This window comes from Phocoena sinus, chromosome 6 (genome assembly GCF_008692025.1).
Source record: "Phocoena sinus isolate mPhoSin1 chromosome 6, mPhoSin1.pri, whole genome shotgun sequence".
Taxonomy (NCBI): domain Eukaryota; kingdom Metazoa; phylum Chordata; class Mammalia; order Artiodactyla; family Phocoenidae; genus Phocoena; species Phocoena sinus.
In genome coordinates this window covers 69,019,306-69,044,030 of record NC_045768.1, presented here as the reverse complement: position 1 = coordinate 69,044,030, position 24,725 = coordinate 69,019,306, and the positions used below count along the sequence as shown (strand labels likewise).

The following is a 24,725-nucleotide window of genomic DNA, read 5'->3' as shown; positions in this document are numbered from 1 at the left end:
CTGAAATGGAAGATGGGATGTAATAATCTTGGAAAGTAAAAATTATTTTTGTTTATTTTAAGCAGGAGATTTTTTCTTGAAGAAAAAATATGGAGTAAATATGTAATAGATAATAAATGTTTCTTCCTTCAGGGTACTGATTCAGGGTACTGTGGGCTTCAAAGTTAGATCACCTGGGTTCCCATTCTCATTCTCCCAGGAATGTTCTGGAGGACTATCAGATACACTGTATCTTTCCTGCATCTTTCTATTCTAATAAGAGTTGAATCATTGCTGATTCAAGATTTACTATAATACATTCATTCCTTCTCCCTCTGCTGGCTGGCTCCATACTACTACACTGATAGACTAACACATAGCAGAGCTGGGGTTATGATCATATAACAGATATTTACTGAGCCTTACTTATTAAGTACCATACACTTTGCTGGGTCCTGAGTATTCCACAGTGAAGTTAAGACATGAGCCCTGGCCTAATTTACCATCTAGTAGGGGAGGCAGACCATAAGCAAACCATTTATGTATCATGAGTACACAGTACTATAAAGGGAAATAGTGCTACACTAGAGGAGAGGAATACAATTTCTCTTGTGTTCAGGAAAGGCTTCTCTTAGGAAGGACATGCAATCTGAAAAGACTGGCATGGCATTAACGAATGGCGATAGGTGAGCTTTGGACTGTGGAAAGTTTATAAAGCCAGGTTAAGAAGTTTGGAAAGTATTTAACTATAGTGGGAAATAAATGGTGCATTTCCAGAAAGGGAGTGATAGAATTTTGCGTTTTAAAAAGATCGCAGGGGCAAGGCAGAAAGCAGGGAGACTATTTAGGAGGTACCAGGACTTGGAGTAATTATGGTTTTTGGCTTGGGTGACAGGGTGGCTGAGTGTATCATTCTGTGGTAGAACGATGACTGCAGCGGTTAGAGGACAAGCGGATGATCGAGTATTTAAGGAAAAAACAAAGCACAGCTTTCAAGCCGTCTTGTTCTGAACAGCCGGAACCAGGGCAGGGCACGCTCCTAAAGTGGAAATCTTCAGACGGAGGCTGAGGTACAAGACAGCCCAGGAGAGCCGAACTCCGATCCCGCTCTCCCTCTTTGGTGTCATCAGAAGCAGTGGCCGGGACCGACCGGGGATGCTCTCTGACCCAGAACGACGGCGGAAAGAACAAGGAGTGGACAGACTAATCTTCGGAACTAAACCTAGGTTACCTCACTAACACCGCCCACCGCGGATTATCCCCACCCCCGGAAGTGCCGCCTACCCACGCTCATTTCCGCTACCCCAGGCGTCTTACCGTCTCGCGAGAACTGGAAGAGCCTATGTGACCTGGGCTAAGCGGAAGTTGGGTCTCTTTTTCGTGGCGCCTCGGAGGCGGTCGGCAGCTTCAGAATGAAGGTGGGAAGTGGTGGCGGGTGTTGCGCTAGGTTTGAGTAACGTGGATCTAGCCCCAGAATAGGGCGCTGCGCTCCAGAATCCTGGCTCTGGATGGAGAAGGGCCTGAGACAGGAGAAGGATCGCTCTTTTGGGGCCGGAGCCCCTTGGGAGAGCGGATGGCGAGCGATTGCAGCTGGAGCTGCGCCGGGCGGGGAGCGCCATGGTGGCGTCCTGCCCCCCAGCTGGGATAGAGGCGGCCCTGCTGCCCGGTTGGCGGCAAGTAGGTCGGGCTTCTTGCTCCGAGAGGGTGAACGGCTGCGCAGCGACCTTCGCCCCGGCGTCATTCCGCGAGGCTTGAAAGATGTGTCCTACTTTTTTAGGGCGGTGTGTCTTGCGCGGTCTTATGTACACACATGCTTTAGCGAGTAGTATCAAATTTTCTGTTAGTTGTGTGTGGGTGACAGGAAAGGCTTTTTGCAGTGGAATAACCTTTGTAGTGGTTCTGCGATTTTCATGAAGTTCTTTCCCCCCCGTTTAAATTTTAGCTGAACATCTCTTTCCCGGCCACTGGCTGCCAGAAACTCATTGAAGTGGACGATGAACGAAAACTTCGAACCTTTTATGAGAAGCGTATGGCCACAGAAGTTGCTGCTGACGCTCTGGGTGAAGAATGGAAGGTAAAAGTGGCCTGCCGGACTGCCGAATTGAATTGTTAGAATATTTAAGAGAGATGGTAAACGCTGTTGGTAATTGGTAAATGTTATGGGGTTCAAACTCGGGTTGTCTTCTGACCTTGGGTTTAGTTACTTCCAGATGTCACTTTATAACGTGGAGCTATCACCTGGCAGGGTTATGTTCGTGAAAAAATACATAGTTCTTGCCCTGCAAGCTAATGGTCTCCATTTTTTTTTTGAAAAGTGCCAAGAAGGGTTGTTTTTTATTTATTTGTGGTTCATTGATGCTTTGTTCCTTAACATAGTCTTTCTCCCCCAAGAGCTGTTAACTCTGGTAAAGCATCGGCTAGAAGTAGCTTGACTGAAAGGACTTTGCTAATTGAACTTGGGAAATTGGAAGTATAGACAAAATTTAGTGACCAGAGAAAGCTATTAAGTTTCAGATTGGTCTTAATGAAGTGTGTACTTGTTGGAGGCCACAGTCTTTTGTTCTATAATGTGTCATTGTGTTCTCTTCCAGGGTTATGTGGTCCGAATCAGTGGTGGGAACGACAAACAGGGTTTCCCCATGAAGCAGGGTGTCTTGACCCATGGCCGAGTCCGCCTGCTACTGAGTAAGGGGCATTCCTGTTACAGACCAAGGAGGACTGGCGAAAGAAAGCGCAAATCTGTACGGGGCTGCATTGTGGATGCCAATCTGAGCGTTCTCAATTTGGTCATTGTAAAAAAAGGTGAGATTTTTATTCTTGAGTTAATTTTTGTCCACACTGATTTAAAGCTGATTGTCGATTGATCCACAGTTTTGACCAGTGGACTTGTTTTAGCAATGCCTGAACAGTTTAGGGTTCTTGTTTGTAAGGAGGTTGTTGAATTAAAACGTCTGTTCATTTTTCTCTTTCAGGGGAGAAGGATATTCCTGGACTCACTGATACTACTGTGCCTCGTCGCCTGGGGCCCAAAAGAGCTAGCAGAATCCGCAAACTTTTCAATCTCTCTAAAGAAGATGATGTCCGCCAGTATGTTGTGAGAAAGCCCCTAAACAAAGAAGGTACGGGGGATTGTGCAGTTTAGGGCTTGCTTAATTTCATTGATTCGTCGTAGCGTTTTGTGTGCATGTTAGAAGATAAAAATCTGCCTACTAGTTACCTAGAATCTGAGTTTTTAGGAAGATAGTGGGGGGGAGAGAGGGTCAAGACGTGCAGTTGGTATGAATCCTTATTATATCCAGTGCCCTCTAGAGTGATAGAATTTTTCTTGGAAATCTGCCTTTGGGTCACTGATGTATAAGTTCATTCAGAGATAACTTATGAGACATTTTAAGTTCGTTGCTTTGGGGTTAGGAATTGAAAGAATGACAGAAAACTCTGGGGTTGTTATTGAATGTGCTCTCACACCCACCCCCACCCCCCAGCTTGCTTTCTTTCTATATCAGTGGTTTTAATTTTTTTGTTTACCAAAGAAATACATGCTTTCATCCACTTAAGTTGCTTTAACTTCTGGCCTTGGTTTACTTCAACTGGAATGTGGATAGCAGTAGAGTTGTGAGAATTAGAAGTTGGAAAGAAACTTTATTCAAAATACCAGGGAACAAGTGTTTGGGGTTTGGGAGTTTTCATATGTATATAAATTTATTTAGGTGTAGTTGATTTACTATGTTGTGTTAATTTTGCAGTACAGCAAAGTGGTTTAGTTACATGTATGTACATTCGTTTTCATATTCTTTTCTATTATGGTTTATCACAGGATATTGAATATAATTCCCTGTGCTATGCAGTAGGACCTTAGTCTATTCATTCTTTGTATAATATACATCTGAATTCCAAACTCCCAAATCCATCCCTCCCCCTTGGCAACAAGTCTGTTCTCTGTGAGTCTGTTTTGTAAAGTTATTTGTGTCATATTTTAGATTTCACATGTAAGTGATATCATATGGTATTTGTCTTACTGTAACTTCATTTAGTATGATAATCTCTAGGTCCGTCCACGTTGCTGCAAATGGCATTAGGTCTTTATTGTAGCTGAGTAGTATTGCATTGTATATACCTACCACATCTTCTTTATCCCTTCATCTGTCGGTGGACATTGAGGTTGTTTCCCTGTCTTGGCTATTGTGAATAGTGCTGCTATGAACATAGGGGTGGCGTGTATCTTTATGACTTATAGTTTTGTCTGGATATATGCCCAGGAGTGGGAGTGCTGGATCATATGGGAACTCAATTTTTAGTTTTTTCAGGAACCTTGGTGTTTTATATTTTAAGAAGGTATATTGTTTATTAGGCAAGATAACCCATCAGTAGTGAGGTCTGCAGCAGCAATGCTCAGTAATATTTCTGTAGTAAATTGTATGAATATTTATAATAAGTGGAATAAATAGCATGTTAATTTTGGGTTGGGTTTTCTTGACAGATCTGAAAAATTTTGCTTGGGTTTTGGTTTTCAGGACTGGGGGCTTAAATAAGCTAATACCTGGTATATGGTAAGTGCTCATTGGTCACTCATACGAAATATTTGGGCACCTACTGTGTGCCGGGTATGACTTTCAGTGAAGTAACTGGCAAATATATGGTAGTTCCCTGCAGTTGCACCCCTGGAAATATCATTAGTGTACTAAGTGCCACTTAACAGACATTTAAGATGGTTCTTTTTTTCTTTATAATTCCAAAGGGTTTTTTATTTTAGCAGAAGCTGGACAACTGAGCATTTAGTCTTAGAATATTTATCTGAAGTGTTTATTGCTCCCAGAAGGTGTCCACAAACTAAAACCACTGCATCTGAAAAGACTCCTGTTTTGAAGCAGATTTATAATCCAGAGGATTTTGGATTATAAATCAGACAGGCTAAATGAAGATATTCTCAGGAATTTCCTGGTGGCCCAGTGGTTAAGACTCTGCTTTCACTGTGGTGGCCCAGGTTCAGTCCTGGTTGGGGAACTAAGATCCTGCAAGCCGGGCAGCACCACCAAACAAACAAACAAATCCATTCATTCGTTCATTCATTCATTCATTCTAATGTTAAGTTTCACTCCAGGAGTATGGTGGGATGCAGTTAATGCTTTACTTAGTTTTCATGACGTTAAATATGCGGTTAATACTGTTTTAAAATAATGCTCATGTGTCTTAACGGTACAGAGATATAATATCCTCCCAAGACAATGTAATTGTGGAAGGGAAATCAAAGTGAACAGAAAAAAGTATGGGGTATGACTTCCAACTGTTCAGCAAAGTAACCTATTACTATGCTGAATTTACGTATGATCTTGAACTTGACATCCAAGCTATTGGTATAGGAAAACACTGGTCCCTAGTAAACTGTCTCATACAAATAAGTTTTCATAGGAACTACTGAGTTCGAATCTGTTTCTAATGCTTAAAAAATGTAAATGTGGGTCCTATTGAACAAGGGTATTATTGAGGTGATTGAGTCATTATCTAAATTTTTAGGTAAGAAACCTAGGACCAAAGCACCCAAGATTCAGCGTCTTGTTACTCCACGTGTTCTGCAACACAAACGTCGGCGAATTGCTCTGAAGAAACAGCGTACTAAGAAAAATAAGGAAGAGGCTGCAGAATATGCTAAACTTTTGGCCAAGAGAATGAAGGTAAGTCCTCAGTGTGTGTGTTGGGGGTTGGGGGGATAGGCCTGGCTTTGGATTTGCATTTTTAATCCAGATAAGCATTAACTGCTTTTTTTTTTTTTGGTTTTGTTTAGGAGGCCAAAGAAAAACGCCAGGAACAGATTGCCAAGAGACGGAGGCTGTCCTCTCTGAGAGCTTCTACTTCTAAGTCTGAGTCCAGTCAAAAATGAGATGTTCTTAGAGTAACAAATAAATAAGATCAGACATCACATCTCCTTTATTGAGTTTTAATTGATGATAAAATAAACGAAGGTCGAGAAACTTATAGAAGAGGAGGTACTGTATAATCTAGTGGTAGATAAAGTCTGCAAGAGATACCTGAAAGTGATAATCCTTCAGATTCAGACACTGAGACTGAACTGTGATAGTGGAAGAGATGGCCAGGACAGAGTTTCTTTGGTGGGTGGCTCAGGAAAGGACTCTTAGCATGTTCATTGGCTTTTTAGCAAGGCATTGAACAATACAGGGGAAATAAATGACTAGGACTATTAATCTTTGATACACTTTATTTTGAGGAATACAGTTTTTCTTAAAGATCTATACACGATACATGAAAAGTGCCCTTGTGAAGATGGACGTTTGTCATATGTAAAAAGGATAACTTGTTAAAAGCATAGTTAATGGATACCATTTTAAAATAGTTGACAAAGTTTTTAAAACCAGTGCAAATTTAATGCATTAACAGAAAACTTTTCAACTCTACTTGTTTTTATTATATTTCACTGCGAAGGAGTTGACTGTACCTCTTTTTAGAAACACTCTTGCATCAGTGAAGGATGCACAGAGAAAGTATACTTTTCTTTTGGCTGCAACATGCAGCTTGTGGGGTGTGGGATCTTAGTTCCCTGACCAAGGATTGAACCCAGGCCCTTGGCAGTGGGAGTGTGGAGTCCTAACCACTGGACTGCCAGGGAAGTCCCAAAAGTATGCTTTTTCCTAATGTACTATGTCTGGTTTCTATAGTACTTGCAGTTAGAACCTTCATTCAAACCATTATAGACTAGAAGGGTCTTAAAAGAAGGCACATTAGGCTTTAAAAGGTGCTCCTTTGCCAGAGTATATATTAACCACAGGTGAGTAAAATTTTCAAGCGGCTCCAACGTGGAGACTGAAGAAGTGCTTCAGTTAAGTGTGTGTAAGAATCACCTGGGGATCTGGCTAAAAAGTGGATTAGGATTCGGTAGTTTGGGGCCCCACAGTCATTAATAAGTTCCCAGGTTAGGCCAATAATGCCAGCCCTGAAGCAAGATTCATAGAGGAGCTCCCCATAGCTTTTTTTTTTTTTTAATTGGAGTACAGTTGATTTACAATGTTGTTATTACTCTGCTGAACAGCACCCATAGCTCTTAATGAAATATTAAAAAGTTACAAAAGTCTTAATTGGCAATTGACAAAGTTATAAGTTGAATTTACAGCATTTAAAAAAAGATACCAGTGCCAGAAGGACTGACACTACAGCTGAATCCTAGAGGGTAACATGCCAAAAGGCAGGTCTGGTGTAAGCCCAGAATTCTAGCTAGTAGCTGGTTGATTCTAATGCATAAAACATGAGAACCACCCTGCTTTCTTATTTTGAGGAGTAGTCACTGAGGTGGACAGATAGGTAAGGTGGGCCTAGACTATACTAGCTTATGAAATCTGGCAGATTTAAGAGTTTAGCATTGCAAAGACACTGAATCCCATATTACTAGTGTATACCAAAAATGAAAAGGGCAACAACTCAATATCCCAAAGGTATGTCAGACTTGTTTATGATTGTTAAATCATTAACTGTGCAGGTTGCTATAATCAATCTATGAAATGCAGTTAATACCAAATCTAAAAGCAGTGTAAGGTTATGCTAAACAATCTGCCATAATTTGAAAGATCGCTTTCAGAAGTTAATCAGGATTTAAGTCTCATACAGTCATTCTAGATATTTCTAAAATCTATAGATAATGATTTGAAATCTTTTTTTTTTGGTCTGTTTTTGCTACAAGTTTTTACTGCCCTTTCTGTGGTAGGTGCAAGAAAAGGCCTTTAAGCAATTTTAATACAAATCAGTCTCAATTTCTGAATGACAGCCACAGGCTAAGCTTTCCAATATATAATGGCTAAGTTATTTAGATTAATATTAAAAAGCTATTAGAAATTTTATAATTTGATACAATATAGCAAAATATTAAATGTGTAAGGAGATCTTTATCACAGGGTCGTTTTAGTGGGAAGTGCTTTGGTAATTCAAGTTATTGAGAACTACAGAGAAATGGGAAAACAGACAATACTGGAATTCTGAAGATCACAAAAGCTTGAATTGCTGTACACACTTCAGGAGCCTTAAAAATGTCAGACAAGCACAGCAAACTTGAGAAGTTTTCGTTTTATTCAACCTTGATTTTTTTATATGCAAAGTAATTCCAAACTTTCTGTTGGGGCAATAAGTGTTAAGTATTAAAACTAGTACCAAGTCTTAAGTTGCAAAAATATATTCTCTGAGACAGTGCAAAAGATCCATTTTTAAGGCAATGAGAATTGTACACAGTTTCTGACAAGTTCTTTCACTTATCACTTTAACAAATCGAAACTAGGATTCTGCATAGGTCTTACTAACCCTGAAATGTTGGAAGATTGGTATAGTAACAATTTTTAAAAGATTATAGCAGGTAGGAAGGAGATGTGTGCTGTTAACTGTACCATTTGCAAATAATTACCAACCGATTTAGTCATCTGCATAATTACTGTAAAAGCGAGCACACACAATCATTGGCTTTTCAAACCATGCATGCAGAGAGGTAAGGCAAATTTACTGTCCCTAAGGGATGTGTTAATGAAAGGCATGATAAATGTCAGTGAGGCATGTGAGGTCATGATTTTCTTAAACCTACTGGCAACAAGTTTAATAAGCTTTAACGTTTTAAGACAATTGATTCAGCCTAAAAAACAGTATTTACAAATGCACTGTACAAAGTAAGTGTACAAATCTAAATTTTATACAAGAATAAAATTCTGTGTGCAGTGCAAGTTATCCCACAGGTTTTTAAAAGTGACCAATAGCAACAATTTATGTGCCTGAACAATTTCAGGCCCAAAGACACACAAGAATTTTAATTTTGTAAATTATGAAGCTGATTAATTTCATTTAAACTATCTGGCTCATTTATTACAATTTTAAAGCTGTTGCAAATTAACATGATACTGGGAAGAGGATGAAAGGAAGTAACTGGATATTCAAGATACAATCCATTAAGGGAGCTAATACATAACATGAAGGGTAAAAATATATATTAATTTTAAAGTCAAAGGCAAGGCAGTTATCAGACTTTAAGGTAAATTTGAGATTAATGACTACATACGAGTTTAGTAGTAGTCATTTATTTAATAGTTGGAGACCCCCTTTCAGAACTTTATTGCAACATGCAATCTAAGAATTTTAATAAATATAATATGGCTGAGTAGATACACAGCCACACATATATACACAATACACAAATAGTTGCTCTTATAATTGAGATTTCGTTTGTTTTGGGGTTAGGCAAGTTTACATTAATTTGCCATTCCCCAAACTCAATAGCTTCAGATATAGACAAAACGCCAAGAATGAATATGGTTTCTCATCGAACTGCTACAAACACTGAGAAATGCAAAACCAATTTTCAGCAGATAAAAACAGTTCAGAAATTGTAAATCTTCATCAGTAAACCCTAGGGCATTTTAGTGGCATTTTTACCTTCTGAGATGATTCAGTATGAATTACATTTCATTATCTATTGTCCCAAGAATAACTTCATTTCAGTTTTCACCAATTCGTAACTTGAAACAAACCTTGAATGTCTCCACATTGAATCTATTCCCCCAGTTCTGTGTCCAAAATCTAGTGAATCTTATTTAAATGAGAGGTGCTCCAAAACACTTCCTGCACCACTCCACACTGATACTTGGTGGAGCATCAATTTTCTGCAACTTTTCAAGGATCTCTGTAGATAAACTATTGTATGCAAGTCCATACTCATTGTCAAAAGCCTCTGAAAGATATTTTCAAAAATAACAGTTGGTATTTCTTAATAATAAATAATAAAATAAAAGCTATGCATTTAAAAATGGGAGTCAAATCTTTTTTTTTTTTTTTTTTTTTTTTTGGGGTACGCGGGCCTCTCACTGTTGTGGCCTCTCCCGTTGTGGAGCACAGGCTCCAGACGCGCAGGCGCAGCGGCCATGGCTCACGGGCCCAGCCGCAACGCGGCAAGTGGGATCTTCCCGGACCGGGGCACGAACCCGTGTTCCCTGCATCGGCAGGTGGACTCTCAACCACTGTGCCACCAGGGAAGCCCCAAATCATTTTTATATACATATTTAAACTGCATATTTAAAGGCAAAAATCTTTTTAAAGGCAAATGGAGTATCTGCCCATACCAATTAGAATTTTAAAAGTTTCTTTAAGAAATAAGACTTAAACCCCCTTTAAGGAATCCCCAGTTGACGAACTTACCAATATCAATATTCTCTCTTCCAAGAGATACTAATGATAAGAAGAGGATTTCTCTGTATAAACTCCTATAAAACAAATATTTTTTAAAATTAATGGTCAAAGAGCATAAAAATACCCTATGAAGGTTTTTTAAAATGGTGATAGAACACAACACTGTAAATCAACTATACTTGAAAAAAAAAGATTTGGTTCTGTAGTTAACAGTAATGTATCCATCCATGTCAGTGTTCTGGTTTTGACATTACACTACACTTATGTCACCTTTGGGAGAAGCTGGGTAAAGGGTCAGTGGAACTCTTTGTACTATCTTTGCAATTTCCTGCAAACTTATGTTTCAAATTAAAAAGTTAAAAGTTAATGGGCATAAAGCTTCACATTCGAAATAACTAAAAATGGCTTATTTTAACTTGATTGTAATTATTTAGCAATATAATAGGTAACTTTTAATTCTACTTTCTAATTCAGATTTACAAAGGCAGACTTTTGCCACATGACAAAGTAAGAGATGAATTTCTAAGTAAGTTAGGGGTCTAAAACCCTTGGACACAAACAGTATGAAAGATGGTGTGGTCTCTACTACTTAACCCAACAGTAAAGGATAAATCACCTTTATTTGATTTGCGAACATAAAAATGTTACAAATGAAACCCTAAAAATGAGATTCGTGACTCATTTGTTAAAAAAAGGGGAAACTTATGAACTGATTTGAGTATTTACAGAAAAAAAAATTAGAGAGTAATGCTGATTCTGCTCCATGCAGCTTTCTTTAGAAGCTTCAGAAGCCACAGTATGTCATTTCTAATATTCCTTCCCTGTCCTTCAACTACAGATACTTGAAAGTGGCTGCTCTTTAGGCTGTGAAGGAGATAATCTCTACCTCAACTGTTGAGATTATAGAAGGATCTATCCATTTTCATTATGAATTCTTGTCCTATCATTTCTGAGACTATCTTCAAAGATGCCATGACTAGAAACTTGAAGAGCACCTGGAAACACTGTTTATGTTTGATAGAAGGTATTATGTCTCTCTTTCTGAAGCTTCCACCACAAAATTCATTTATGCTGAGACTGGGATGAGTACTGATCCAAGCGTGTTAGCAGACAATAAATAGTAAGAGGATCAGGACAGCTCCATACCGTTTGTTATTCATTGCTTCCATCATCTTCCTAAATTGTTTCTACTCCTAAACCCATATATATATATATATATTTTTTTTTTTACATCTCACAAGATACGTGACAGGACCTGAACGAGCAGTACATATGTATAACATCAATGTTAACACATTTATAGGTTTCCAGTGAATAGTAGTAATGTTTTCACAAAGACTCAGTACGTTTTAGACATAAATGAATTACCTCCTAAAATTTAATCTATTTCCCAGATATCTTTATTATGTTTGTGATCAAGTATAAATGCATTTGGGTAGCACTTTTTTTTTTGTTTGTTTGTTTGTTTTGTTTTTGTTTTTTGTTTTTGTTTTGGTACGCGGGCCTCTCACTACTGTGGTCTCTTGTTGCGGAGCACAGGCTCTGGACATGCAGGCTCAGCGGCCATGGCTCACGGGCCCAGCCGCTCCGCGGCATGTGGGATCCTCCCGTACCAGGGCACGAACCCGTGTCCCCTGCATTGGCAGGCGGACTCTCAACCACTGCGCCACCAGGGAAGCCCTGGGTAGCACTTTTTAAGACAATCAGATATTCTACGATGAGTATGTGTTTCTTTTACAACTAGAGATAGTTTTAAAAATCATTTTTAAAATACCATGAAATTATTTCGAATGGTATCAAGTACCAAATACTGGATTATTACCTTTGTCTTTTCATGTCTCCCTTCATTTGTTGTGAAAGCAGGTTGATGGGTTTAAGAACATCATTATGTTGAATACTCTGCCTGATGGTTTCTACTAAAGCGCTTGTTGCTTGTTGTTCCTCTGACAGGAGAGACAATTTCTTTTCAGAATCTAATGATAAGAACACAGTAAAAGAATACATTTAGTCACTCTAATTATTAAAGAAGTTTTTTTCAGATTTGTATCATTTTTTATTCAACACCACCTCCCCATCACAAGTAAAATTATGTAGTAATGTGACCAGCTAAAAAATATTTTTCTTGCTTTCTTCAGATAGGAGAGGCCTGTCCCTTTGCCCTTTTCCTGAACTTAGGGCTTCCTGCTTGAGGCTGCAATGTGATATCTTGTATGCCAGCAGCCATCCTGTGACCATGAATCTTTCCTGATGGAAAAGCAGACAAAGCATAAGGAGCCTGGGTCCCCGATGACAGAGGAGTTGCCTACCAGTCCTGGAGTATCTAATTCATAAATTCTTCATGTGAGAGAATAATCTTTAGCTGTTTAAAATTCTGTTGTTTTCTATTAAATACAGTAGCGTATAATCCTAATTGATACAAGGGTAATTCTAGAATTATTAAGAACAAGTATTTATACGGATTTCATATATTACAAAAGTGCTTCAGTGGTATACTTGAATCACAGTACCATTAAAAATCAACAATGTGAGCTTGGCCCAGAAAAAGGGAAAACTTTAATACTGTAGGTAATCCCAGCAGCCATACAATTTTATTACACCCACATTAGTTGAGATGGAACTATGTATCCAAAAGTTCCCCAGTCAGCCTCATTTTAAGTGTCTGTCATAAAGCAAGTTACTGTAATTTTCATACAATCCAGCCCCTTAATAAAGGCAACTAGGAATATTTCATTTGTGTTCAAACCATAGAAATAGCAAAGTTCTCTGTTACAATACAAGAGGAAATACTGGCTGCTATGGGTTTTGATCCTAGTTTTTCTACATGCTAAATAGATTTGATTTTCATGTTATGTTGTGATTTTAGAGCATAACTCAAATATAATATGCAACTTCACTATTGCTCCTTAATTCACAGAGTTGGGCAACCATCACCAATTTTAGAACATTTTTATCTCCTCCAAAAGAAATCCACCTATTAGCAGTCACTCTATCTTCCCAACCCCTCAGCCCTAGGTGACCACTAATCTAATTTTGTCTTTACAGTTTTGCCTATTCTGATTGTTTGATATAAATGGAATCATACTTTCTGTTCTCTTTTGTGGCTGCTTCTTCTATAATATTTTAAAATTCATTCATTTTGTAGTATGTATCAGTATTCACTACTTTTTATTGCCAAATAATATTCCATTATACGGATATACCATACTTTATCCATTTATCAGTGAAAATGAACATTTAGGTTGTTTTCATTATTTGGATATTAAGAAAAATGCTGCTAAGAACAGTGTACAAGTTTTTATGTGGATGTGTATCTTCATTTCTCTTGGGTGTATACCTAAGAGTGCAACTGCTGTGTCATATGGTAACTGTTTACCATTTTGAGGAACGGTGAAACTATTTACACCAAAGCAGCTGCACTATTTTTATTCCAATTAGCAGTGAACCAGGAAGAGATCCAACTTTATTTTTTCTGCATGTTGTTCCAGTTGTCCAGCACTACTTGTTGAAGACTATTCTTTACCCACTGAATGGTCCTTGGCACTCTTGTTGAAAGGCATTTAACTGTACATGTGAGGGTTTATTTCTGGAAACTCAACTTTACTCCATTGACCTATGTCTATCCTATGCCAGTTTTCTACTTTCTTGATTAGCTTTGTAGTAAGTTTTCAAATTCAGAAGTATGAGTCCTACAACTTTGTTCTTCTTTTCCAAGACTGTTCTGGCTATTCTAGGTGCCTTGAAAATCCATATGAATTTTAGGATAAGCTTGTCAATTTCTATAAAAAAGCCACCTGGAATTTTGATATAGATTGTACTGACTCTATAGATCGATTTGGGAGTACTGCCATCTTAACAATATTAACTTTTCTGGCCCATGAACATGGGATTTCTTTCCATTTACTTAGGTGGTCTTTACTTTCTTTCAACAATAATTTTAGTTTTCAGAGTATAATAAGTTTTGTACTTATTTTATCAAATTTATTCCTAAGAATTTTATTCTTTTTAATGCTATTATAAATGGAATTATTTTCTTAATTTTTGTATAGTAATTGTATAGTATAATTTTTATACTTTCAATTATTCATTGGAAGTATATAGAAATACAGTTCATTTCTATGTATTGATCTTATATCCTGCAACTCTGCTGAGCTTATTTAGTAAGTTCCATAAGTTGTGTGTGTGTGTGTGTGTGTGTGTGTGTGTATTCCTTAGGATTTTCTAATTTAGGATTTTCTATATGTAAGATGGCATAATCTGCAAGTAGAGATAGTTTTTACTTTTTCCTTTCCATCTTGGATGCCTTTTATTTTCCTGTCTAATTGTTCTAGCAAGAACCTCCAGTACAATGTTGAAAAGAAATAATGCAAACAGACATCTTTGTCTTATTCCTGTACTTGGGGGAAAGTATTCAGTCTTTTACCATTAAATGATATCAACTGTGGGTTTTCAGAGGCTCATAATTAGGTTGAGGAGGTTCCTTTCTATTCCTAGCTTGGCTTTTTTTTTTTTTTTTTTTGGTTGCTTTGGGTCTTAGTTGCAGCACTCAGGATCTTCCCTGTGGCATGCAGGATCTTTCGTTGTAGAGCACGGGCTCCACTGCTGCAGTGCATGGGCTCTCTAGTGGCGCGTGGGCTGTAGAGCGCACCAGCTCAGTAGTTGTGGCGCGCAGACCTAGTTGCTCCGCAGCATGTGGGATCTTAGTTCCCCAACCAAGGATCGAACCCGTGTCCCCTGCATTGGAAGGCGGATTCTTAACCACTGGACCACCAGGGAAGTCCCTTGTTGAGTGTTTTTAACAAAGGGCAATAGATTTTGTCCAGTGCTTTTAGCTGTGCCTATTCAGACGATCATATGGATTTTGTCCTTTATTTTATTGATATATATATTAATTGATTTTCAAACCAACATGGCATGCCTGGCGTAAACAGCACTCGGTCATGGTGTACAATCGCTTTTCTAATTGCTGGATTTGGTTGGCTAGTATTTTGTTGAGGATCCTTATGTCTATATTCATAAGTGATACAGATTTTTAGTTTTGTTTTCTTATGATGTCTTTGGTTTTTGTATCAGGGTAATGCTGGCCTTCTCACCCAAATCTCCACTCTTTCCAAGAATGCTTTCAGGCTTGAACTTCTCCACAGTCTGTCCCACATAAAGTCATTTCCTTTGGGGAGAATTTCAGAGCTCTCTCTTCTTATGGCCTGTCTCTCAGCCACTGCACTGGAGCTGGGGCTGGGAACAGTGGCCCTTCTCTTGGAATGATTCCCCTGCTTTGTGAATGGGGTACTGGAGGGATGCAGTTGCCTCTGATGTTTTAGCTTGCCTCTCCTGGCATAAAACCTCTCCCTTATGAGCAAGACGGTGTGAGAACAATCAGAGACCCAGTATTCGAGGGTTGCTGAAGCTGGCAGTGCATGGGGGCTGAGTGGAGGAAGTGAGCCTCCCTGTCTCCTGGAACTGAATAGGGCTGGGAGGATGAGAACTGCTGGCAACCTGTCTTTCCCAGGGAGATGCTGTAGCCCTGGACTGGGGGCTGGTGGGGAGCAGCAAGTTGTAGCTCAAATGCCACAGAAACTCACCGTTTTTACTGAAATTTAATATATTTTCTTTTTTAAAAAATTTATTTTTGGCTGAGTCGGGTCTTTGTTGCTGCATGTGGGCTTTCTCTAGTTGCAGCGAGCAGGGGCTACTCTTTGTTGTGGTGGACGGGCTTCTCATTGCGGTGGCTTCTCTTGTAGAGCGTGGGCTCTAGGCGTGCGGGCTTCAGTATTTGTGGCACACAGGCTCTAGAGCGTAGGCTCCGTAGTTGTGGCGAACAGGCTTAGTTGCTCTGTGGCATGTGGGATCTTCCCGGACCAGGGATCGAACCCATGTCCCCTGCATTGGCAGGCGGATTCTCAACCACTGTGCCACCAGGGAAGACCAATATATTTTCTTGAATAAATATTTCTTCATTTGCTCGACAGCTGTAGACATTTTTTTAAATAACTTTCACCAATTATGGTTGTTTCACTGGGAAATGGGACTTCACAGCTCCCCATACTGCTTTTCCAAAAGTCATCACTCAATTCTATTAACGTTATTTATATACCAATTCTTTGTTTAAAGTAGCCAATCAAGTAAAGAAACAAGGCTATTCTTGAGAGTTCTAAATTTTATTCTCACCACAAATTATAGGACATTTAAAAACACTTATCTATTTCAAGATATGCAGGAAAACAACTAAAGAAATGGCAGTTATAATTCTATTATTTTCCAGCATAAATTTCAAAGTTACTCTGCTTCTGCTTAAAAAGCATTCAAATATCAGAACTGGGAAAACAACAACAAAAAGACAAAAATAGCTTATAATATATTTAGCCATAATTTTGTGATTGGCATATTTCAATGGAAAATGTCAGATTCTTTTATTCTAGCTTAAGTAAAAAAACTGCTAAGTAGTGAAAGATTGTAGTAAAAATACAAAATAAAGAGTGGGGGCTTCCCTGGTGGCGCAGTGGTTACGAATCCGCCTGCCAATGCAGGGGACACGGGTTTGAGCCCTGGCCCAGGAAGATCCTATATGCTGCAGAGCAACTAAGCCCGTGCGCCACAACTACTGAGCCTGCGCTCCAGAGCCCATGAGCCACAACTACTGAGCCTGCATGCTGCAACTACTGAAGCCCACACGTGTAGAGCCTGTGCTCTGCAACAAGAGAAGCCACTGCAATGAGAAGCCCGCGCACCACAACAAAGAGTAGCCAATGCAGCCAAAAAAAAACAAAAAAACAAAAAAACAAACCAGAGTGAACGTTTCCCTTCTTCTTCTGAGAAGGTACTGTTAACAGCTTGGGACATACACAGTTTTAGACCTTTTTCTATTCATACATTAAAAACACAAATATTTTTGGTTTCATTTTTCTACAAAAAAGAGAAAAGATCACATACTGTTCTGCAACTTGCCTTTTTTTTCACTTAATATATAATGAAAATCCATCCTTTTGGGAACCTATATACAAATGACTCATTCTTTTTCTTGGTTGCCAACATCTCATAGTGTGGATTTATCACAATTCTCTTGTTAGGTATTTGCGTAAGTTTTTCATTATTATAAATAATCTTACAGTATGCATCACTGTACCAACAGCTTTGTACACTGTATACCTCTAGAACAGAGCATTTTAATGTTTCTTCCATGAACTGCCTATTGATACCATTTACTCACTTACCTACTGGGTTGTCTGTGGTTTCTTACAGACTCATAAGGCTTCTGAATACTGGATAACCCTTTAAACCCCTTATAAAAATACGTTCTAAATACAAAAACTAAAAGTAAGGCAAGAGGATTCCCTGGTGGCACAGTGGTTGGGAGTCTGCCTGCCAACACAGGGGACACGGGGTCGAGCCCTGGTTTGGGAGGATCCCACAGGCCGCAGAGTGACTGGGCCCATGCACCACAACTACTGAGCCTGCGCTCTGGAGCCTGCGAACCACAGCTGCTAAGGCCTGCGTGCCTGGAGCCTGTGCTCCACAACGGGGGAGGCCGTCATAGTGAGAGGCCCGTGTGCCACGGTGAGGAGTGGCCGCCGCTTGCCATAACTAGGGAGAAGCCCGTGTGCAGCGGTGAAGACTCAATGCAGCCAGAAATAAATAAATAAACAAAATTTATAAAAAATAAAAATAAAGCCAGAATCTTTGAGACTAGTACCCATATAATTGAAATTATGATCTATACCAACACATCCACTATAGAGAATTTACTCTCCAAGTACCTAACCAAATTAGTATTTGACAGATAAACTACAAGAATCACAAAAAAACCCCTGATAAATGGGTGAGTACAACAGCAAAAAAAATTTGAACTAAAATGGAAAAAATCTTGAGGAGATACTAAAAATGAATGAAAGATTTAAAAATAAAGCAAAATTATTTCTGTCATCTCCTTAATTCTATTTTTTCCCCCCAGTAGTCCATTTTTCTTTATTGCTACAGTATTCTACTGTGTGGATGGACTGTACCATAATTTGCTTATGCATTCACCTGTGGATGGATATTTGGGTTGTTTCCAGTTTTATGTCTTTAATTCTATTTTACTTACTAAAATTCCTCCATGAGACATACAGAGGTTCTCCTGGTTCCTGATGAAGGTTGATATTATCCCATAACAGCTGAATATACACGAGTTTGCTATCCTGGGACAGAGATGACAGGGGAAGCTAAAAAAGATCAGTAGAAAGTATTAGTACCCCAAGCATAATAATAATTACCAGTGGCCCTAGCAAAGCTTGATTGTATAAAACAGATGAGTTCTTTCAAAATTCTGGACCTAAAATTCCAAGAAGATTTTAAAAATTTTATTTATATCTGATTACAAATGTTCTTATTATTTTCTGAGGTGCATGTTTCTCATTCTGACTTTCAAGGACTGAATGACAACTTGGTAACTGGCACAGCAGCCACAAGGAAGATTAACCTCCATCAAAACAAATTTTAAGGTAAGAGAAAGTGCAATGGTTTCTACTATCTTGTTGTACTGACTACTACTTAAAATAAATGAGTCAAAATAGAATTTATACTACTCTAAAAGTTTGTTGTGCCCCTGATGTATGTTTGGGGTTGGGGGTATCTCTCAATATTCAGTATCATAAAATGAAGGAGTTCTAGGAGCTCACTGTCTCCCGGGGAGTCAGGGATGCCAGCTCAAGCAAAGCAGGAGTTTCAGAGTCAGAGAGCCAGACTGTGGTCTTGGCCCCCCTCCACTTACGAGGTATGTGACCTAGCAAAAATAACTTCCATAATTTTTAGTTGTATCATCTGAAAAATGTGGCTAATATGAGTCCTTTAAAATAAAGTTGTGAGAATTTCTGCTGGGAATATTATATTTCAGAATAAAAACTACCTTTTCTAGCTAGCCTTGCAACTAGAAATGACCATGTAACTAAGTTTAGGACAAACAGATACATATGAAAAGATTATGTGCAGCTCTAGAAACTGTCCCTAGAGAAAGAAGACATACTCTTCTCCATCCATTTTTCTTCTAACTGCTGGCTGGAATGTGGATGTGACAGCTTGTAAGTAGAGTCAGCTATCCTAGACCAGGTATAAAACTTGGAAATGGAGATCACACTGCTGAGCAAAAAGATAGAAGGCTCTCAAGTCTCTAACACTATACCATCCCTGGACCACCTATCTAAAATTTTAAGTGAGAGAGAAATAACCTATGACTTAAGCCACTATTGTGGTATACTTCCTGCTACCTGAAGTTAAGCCTCATCCTAACCAACACCAATGTAGTGTAAGTATTGAAGTTGGTTCCCTACCTGTACACCTCCGTTACAATGTTCAGATGTGAGGATAAGTCCTGGTAAGTTACTAGGAAGGTCCAAACGTCTGAAATACCAAACGAGGTTCCAGAAAATGATTGGATGCTGATTGATGAAAGAGGACGTGTGAATCACCTGATCGCCTTCATTTTCTAGCAAAGATTCAAGTTCTTTACGAAGCACTAGAGGACTCAAGTAGGGCACAGAAACAGGGGGAGGATTGGGTCTTTTTCCTAAAGGATCCTTAAAAACACAGAAATACAAAAAGAAGTGAATATGATCTATTTTATTATGTTTCAGAGTATGTCTCAATGAGATTATACTTCTCTGTCCTTTCAAAGTCAATTATTTCAGGGCCATTACTACATGTAGTAGAACACCCTAAAGAAAACATAAAAGAAGAACACCCTAAAGAAAACATAAAGATTAAGAAGTACTTAATCATAAATACCGTTAAGTTAAATGATTACAAACGAAAATTATTAATCAATATAATAGACCCTATTTTAAACATGAGATTTTCTCTATCACATTAACAGCAACGGCCTAGGTAGGTTTGACTTTTTCCTTTTCAATTTTTTATAAGAAATACTTGCATTTCTGATGTTTTACAATGATGATACCAAAAAATATGTGACTATCTTCCACTTAAAACTCTAAACAGATGATGCAATTTTTTGTGTTAATACTTTTTAAAAATAATGAATGAATGAATGAATTAATTAATTTTGGCTGTGTTGGGTCTTCGTTGCTGCACATGAACTTTCTCTAGTTCCGGCACGTGGGGGCTACTCTTCATTGTGGTGTGTGGGCTTCTCATTGCGGTGGCTTCTCTTGTTGTGGAGAATGGGCTCCAGGCACGCAGGCTTCAGTAGTTGTGGCACGTGGGCTCTAGAGCGCAGGCTCAGTAGTTGCGGCGCACGGGCTTAGTTGCTCCGTGACATGTGGGATCTTCTGGGACCAGGGATTGAACCCATGTCCCCTGCACTGGCAGGCAGATTCTTAATCACTGCGCCACCAGGGAAGTCCCTGTGTTAATCTTGACTCTTTTTAAAACTATATCTAACTTGTTTTTACATTTGATTGCAACAAAAACTAAAGAGCAACTTTATAAATCAAATGAAATAATGAATTAAAAAACCCCAACCTAGACTTTGTAAGTTGTGCATATCATAGTCAGAATAAAATGTTTATGACCAGTATTAATAAGTACCCATAGTGCCTAGATTGAGGTCTCCAAATACTGTTTTCCTGTAAAAAGAACCAGGTTTCTTAAAGAAATGGCTGATTCTAGGTCTGGAGAAGGAAATATATAATATGAGCAGGAAACATCGTGCAATATAAGAAAGCAAGGAAGCTTTAAAAAAAATTATAGAAAGGCTACCAGAGTTGTGTCAAAAGGATTAAGGCACCAACTTGTAGAGGCTTCTAGCTGACCAAAGAAGGAATAATATAAGCATCAATAAGGATAACAACAGCAATGGATATGAACATAAATGTGTAAACCAATGAGCTCATAATAATACCCTATCGCCCCAGATAATGGATCACCTTGGAGAATGCTAGGAACCCAACTTGTTACTTTGAAAATTGATAAATAAAAGGAAAAAAAAGTTAAATATTTATTTTGCCTTTCCATCATAAATTGCATCTTTGGAAAACCAGACAAAAGCCATGGGGTTAGTTTCTCTTTACAGATATATTTCATATAATAAAGAAGATGACAGAATTAGACTATCATCATTTTATAGCTCCAAATGGACAACTTGATCTAGGCATTGAGGCATTAACAGCTGCTAACATCACAAAGATAGTTCATGTCTCCTATTGGAGGGACATACCACTACTGATGAAGCACTCTTATAAAAATAAACAAATGAAAAAAAGAACAAAAAAACCCTGAATCTGATCAAGCTTCTAGCTGTAATTACCAATTTACAGGGTTGTAATCAACAAATAAATTGCAAGGGAATAAATTACAAGGGGAAAAAAAAGAGTCTACAGATTTAAAAAGACTAATAAAACCAGATTAACCAATTATGAAGCATGGACCTTATTTGATCCTGATTCCTCAAACTACAAAACACACAACTTGACATTTTTGAGACCACTAGAAATTTGAACAAACCTGCTGTATAGCACAGGGAACTCTACTTCACTTTGCTGTACAGTAGAAACTAACACAACATTGTAAAGCAACTATACTTCAATTAAAAAAAAAAATTGAACAAAGATTGAATAACTTGATATTATTTGTTATTTTTCGGGTCTGATAAGGACATTGTATTTCTAAGAGTCCTTATCTTTTAGAGATAAATACTGAAATATTTACAAATGGAATATATGATGTTTGAAATCTGCTTCAAATGGATCTACGGAAGAACTGAATAAGGATATACATGAAAGAAAAATGGTCATAAGCTGAAAATTACTGAAGCTGGATGATGTGTCAAAGGGACTCATTACACTCTTGTTTATTTGTGTACATATTTGAAATTCTAAAGTTCTTAGTCTGCTTATGAAAAATTCTTATCACTTTTCATGTGATTAAAATAAACCTACTACAGAAGAATTACATGCTGTTTTAATAAATACTTACATGAACACACAGTATAATTATAATGCTGTTACATACCACAATTTCCTGCAGACTGTTTGGAAGACTAACTGTTGAAATGCCATGAAACGGTCTCTGGGAAAAGTCCATATTTTGCAAGGGACCTCCAACACTGTGACTTCTAGTCAAAGATACATTTCGTTTTGATAAACTATTAGGCACAGATGAAATTTTCATAGTTTGGACGTCTCCACTGGCTTTCATTATTTCATCACTTAAAAAAATGAAGAAGAAATGCTGTGGTTAGATTGTGTGAAACAATCTAAATCTGTAGAGCTTGACTATTTTCTACAATGAATTTTGAATGTGCTGAATATATCTGAGAAGACTCAGTACTGCCTTATAAGAATTAAATTTTCTTCAGGTATTTTTGTAAAACTGGTCAGAAAAACAGGATGGAGTGGATGATCTGATGAAGGGTAGGAAGAGGATATATGGTATATAACAGGTATTATGGTATTATTTTAAAAAGATTAAGTGCCCATTCAGTTGCCTTGTTCAAAAATTATTTCATCTTTATTAAACAAAATCACTTATACATCACCTTACATGTATAATGCATGTAAGTACGTAAGTAATGTAGATTCATTGCCAAGTATTTAACCTCTACCAGGCCATGATCCACCTAAGGACAGAGGTCAGATTTTATTTACTTTTTAATTTTTAGTGTTTAGCATAATGCTTAGCATACAATAGGCTCTCAAAAAATGTTTGACTCAATATTTAAGAGTAAAAGGTATACTTCACTGTAAAGAGAGTATGTGTCTGGAAACTGACAATGACTACACTGAAGGGGAAAATACTTTTTACTGCTGAAAAATTCATTTTTGTAAAAGACCACTGTAAAACATTAAACACAGTATTAAAAATGATTTATCATCAGATCCATTCATTAGATATTTAAACAATATATGGTAGTAAACATTTAAGGTTAAATTCTTAAAATGCCAGAGCTTATGCCTATGTAAGCCAGGTTGTATTTAAAGATGGAATTTTTACTAGGGTACCCAGTTTTTAATGAAGATTTCTCTGAACCCCATGGTACCTTGATTCAACTGCAGAGCTTGTTTCTTCAGTTATGGTCTGGTTATGTTTTGGGAAATCCATAAAATTGATCAGGTCAGGTTCTGCTGAACTGGATATGGGTTTGTGCTCCAAAGGTTCACTTGCCAGTGTAATGCTTCCACTTTGTAAACTGTCACCAGAGGTACTTGGTTTCAGGAAAAAGCTAAATGTGGATCAGTCCAAAAAAAACCAAAAAAGTCTTTAAAAATCCCAGAATCCTCTAAATTTCATCATATTTAGAATCACTTTATGGTAAAATAGTTATTAATGGGTTATACAAATCCATAGAAATACTGCCTATTTCAAACACACACACACAAAACTCACACTCCTGCTCTCATTCTCTCTTCCTCTCTTGTCCCAAACTTTTCAAATGAAAAGGTCTAGAGCAGGTCATTATAGTTCAATATTAGATGCCTTCAGTTTTTGAGAGACTCTAAAGAAAGCTATGAAGGAAGATGGAAAGCAAAATATTTCCTTAATTTTCTTAGTTAAAAAAAAGGAACAGCATTTTAACATGTATTAACATATGACTGTTTATAATACCCTTTCCCCCTTATGAATCTCCATTTTTGTCTCTAGTCATTTCCTCTCCACTCTTTTCATTCAGAATTTTATTTTCATCTTTCTCTCTCTTTCTCCTTCTGGGTGGGGATGGGGTGAGGGTTTCACCTTACAAGGGACATTAAGAGAGCTTTCTAAAGTGATAGTAATGTTCTGTATCTTGGTAAGGGTTTGTTTTGCACAAATCAAATTTACCTTAAATGAAAAAAACTGTGAATAAATACTGAACTCTAGTTAATTATATGAACGCTCAAGTCTTTGTGGGAAAAGTGATTTAAAGTCTTCATCTTCTTCTTGTTCTTTTTTTTTTTGGCCGCACCACAGGGCATGTGGGATTTTAGTTTCCCGGCCAGGGATTGAACCCGTACCCCCTGCAGTGGAAGCGTGGAGCTCTAATCACTGGACAGCCGGGAATTCCCCATCTACATCATATTTTAAATGAATAAAAATGTAAGATGGATTGGTGGATGGATGGAGGGATACATAAAGCAAGTAAAGTAAAACATTAATTGTAGAATGTAGGGGTATATATTTGGGTATTACTGTAAAAAAGAAGATCTTTAAACTTGGCTGTCAGTTGGAAATCTTCCATAATGACATCCTAGGGGGGAAAATCAATAATGCTCCTTTATATTCAATTAGAATATAAAATAAGGTACTTACCACAAAAGCTTAAGAAACACGATTAACAAAAAAAGTACAAAACTTATGGAGAGGGCTTCCCTGGTGGCACAGTGGTTAAGAATCCGCCTGCCAATGCAGGGGACATGGATTTGAGCCCTGGTCTGGGAAGATCCCACATGCTGTGGAGCAACTAAGCCCATGCGCCACAACTACTGAGCCTGCACTCTAGAGCCCGTGTGCCACAACTACTGAAGCCTGTGTGCCTAGAGCCCCTGCTCCACAACAAGAGAAGCCACCACAATGAGAAGCCTGCACACCGCAACGAAGAGTAGCCTCCGCTCGCCACAACTAGAGAAAGCCCGCGTGCAGCAACAACGACCCAATGCAGCCAAAAATAAATAAAACGAATAAAT

At 38.1% G+C, this 24,725-nt stretch overlaps 2 protein-coding genes across 5 annotated transcripts in view; one reads left to right on the top strand and one right to left on the bottom strand.

Moving 5' to 3' along the window:
- Positions 1-1,290: 1,290 nt before the first annotated feature.
- Positions 1,291-5,897, top strand: RPS6 (ribosomal protein S6). Of its 2 annotated transcripts, none has more exons than XM_032634470.1 (6): positions 1,291-1,397; positions 1,922-2,053; positions 2,571-2,781; positions 2,952-3,098; positions 5,491-5,648; positions 5,759-5,897. In XM_032634470.1, exons 1-6 carry the CDS (start codon positions 1,392-1,394, stop codon positions 5,852-5,854), a joined length of 750 nt encoding a protein of 249 aa, XP_032490361.1. In that variant the 5' UTR covers positions 1,291-1,391; the 3' UTR covers positions 5,855-5,897. The 2 variants fall into 2 exon arrangements, with proteins under 2 accessions (XP_032490361.1, XP_032490360.1); XM_032634469.1 differs by having other exon boundaries at positions 1,383-1,656.
- Positions 5,898-6,172: 275 nt separating this feature from the next.
- Positions 6,173-24,725, bottom strand: part of DENND4C (DENN domain containing 4C) — a 132,459-nt gene continuing 113,906 nt past the window's right edge. For all 3 annotated transcript variants that reach the window (XM_032634467.1, XM_032634466.1, XM_032634468.1), the window contains 7 exons: positions 23,105-23,287; positions 22,078-22,273; positions 19,440-19,685; positions 18,218-18,335; positions 11,963-12,113; positions 10,150-10,214; positions 6,173-9,685 (listed from right to left, as the gene is read on the bottom strand). In XM_032634467.1, coding sequence (XP_032490358.1) covers positions 9,549-9,685; positions 10,150-10,214; positions 11,963-12,113; positions 18,218-18,335; positions 19,440-19,685; positions 22,078-22,273; positions 23,105-23,287 — 1,096 coding nt within the window. In that variant the 3' untranslated portion in view covers positions 6,173-9,548. The remainder of the gene's footprint in view (positions 9,686-10,149; positions 10,215-11,962; positions 12,114-18,217; positions 18,336-19,439; positions 19,686-22,077; positions 22,274-23,104; positions 23,288-24,725) is intronic.

Excerpts from the sequence above, each read along its gene's own strand:
- RPS6 (XM_032634469.1), top strand. The coding sequence starts at position 1,597 with ATGGTGGCGTCCTGCCCCCCAGCTGGGATAGAGGCGGCCCTGCTGCCC. Across the intron at positions 3,099-5,490 it reads AAAGCCCCTAAACAAAGAAG|GTAAGAAACCTAGGACCAAA; the intron begins GTACGGGGGATT and ends CTAAATTTTTAG. Across the intron at positions 5,649-5,758 it reads TTTTGGCCAAGAGAATGAAG|GAGGCCAAAGAAAAACGCCA; the intron begins GTAAGTCCTCAG and ends GGTTTTGTTTAG.